At 52.2% G+C, this 1,269-nt stretch overlaps 1 protein-coding gene across 1 annotated transcript in view; it reads left to right on the plus strand.

Moving 5' to 3' along the window:
* Nucleotides 1-314: 314 nt before the first annotated feature.
* Nucleotides 315-1,269, plus strand: part of LOC102264125 (adhesion G protein-coupled receptor E2) — a 24,487-nt gene continuing 23,532 nt past the window's right edge. Inside the window, exons 1-2 of the mRNA XM_014533306.1 lie at nt 315-391; nt 731-807. Of these exons, the coding sequence (XP_014388792.1) occupies nt 315-391; nt 731-807 (154 nt within the window). The remainder of the gene's footprint in view (nt 392-730; nt 808-1,269) is intronic.

Genomic DNA, 1,269 nt, shown 5'->3' on the forward strand with positions numbered 1-1,269 from the left:
CTGGAACCCCTGTGAGCACCCCCAGACCCTTCCCTTTCCTCATCTTTCCTTGGGGTGATGAAGGTGCCCCTTCTGATCCCCCTGAAGGCACCTTCTATACTGGCAGAAAGTGATAACAATTCCCATGTGAGTTAGGCCAGAGCTGTGACTTCTGGTTCCCAGAAGGAGACCTGGTCCAGCAGTCAGGAAGAAGTAGGCAGGAGTTCTTGTTCAGGAACTTCAACCCTCATGACTCAGTTTCCCTCCTGGATTTGCCACCTATAAACTGGAGACTATGGTCCCTGTCATGTCCGTCTTGTAGGGAGGCCACCGTAATGTGCTTTGAGGGTGAAGTTGAAGGTCACCAGGTGGTGGCATGTGTACTGACCGTGGGATCCTCAGGCAATGAGAAGTGGGTGCAGGGAGGGCCTGACGCTCTGGCTTTGTCCTCAGATGTGAATGAATGTACCTAGGGGCAAAAACCTCTGCCACAGGCCTGCTGGTGTGGCTCAGTAGTTGAATGTAGAGCCATGAACCAAGAGGTCAGTGGTTTGATTCCTGGTCAGGGCTCATGACCGGATTGTGGGCTCCATCCCAATAGGGGGTGTGCAGGAGGTTACCAATCAATGTTTCTATTTCTCTATCTCTCTCCCTTCCTCTCTCCCTAAAACCAATAAGAACATATTTTTAAAACACACACACAAAAAGAACCATGACACAAAACAACCCACTGCCAAAACATTGTGGGTAGCTATGAGTGCCACTGCCATCCTGGCTGGAATCCGATTCCTGGGTCCCCCAATGGCCCACACAACACCCTCTGTGAAGGTTCGGAGTTTAGATCCCATAAAAGAACCACATCATTTTTCCTTTGCTGAGCCATCTGAAAGGAAGCTGCCATAAGGAGCTTTGGCAGAGAAGGGGGCAGCACTTTCAGCAATGGTGTGTGCCCAGTGCAGGCAGTGAGGAGAGGGCACCTGGGCCCGGCAGGGCTGAGCATCAGATTCTGTTCTAATAATGGCATGAGCGCAGCTCTGTGCACGGCAGTGCCACAGCCCACAGACTCAGTGCATGGGAGCTATCAGACTGGCAGCCTCCCTGGTTATAAGTCCATCACCGGTCCTCCCCCAGTCCATCCTGCCCCCCCACAGGTGGCACAGCTTTGGGATGACACTGGCATTCACACAGTCCTGTCCTGTCCACCTTGCAGGAGCGCTCTGAGCTTATGGTGCTTCTTTAGTGGAAAATGTCACCACAACTTTGTGTACTGTCGGACTACATGGCTGTTAA

This window comes from Myotis brandtii, unplaced genomic scaffold (assembly GCF_000412655.1).
Source record: "Myotis brandtii unplaced genomic scaffold, ASM41265v1 scaffold964, whole genome shotgun sequence".
Taxonomy (NCBI): Eukaryota; Metazoa; Chordata; class Mammalia; order Chiroptera; family Vespertilionidae; genus Myotis; species Myotis brandtii.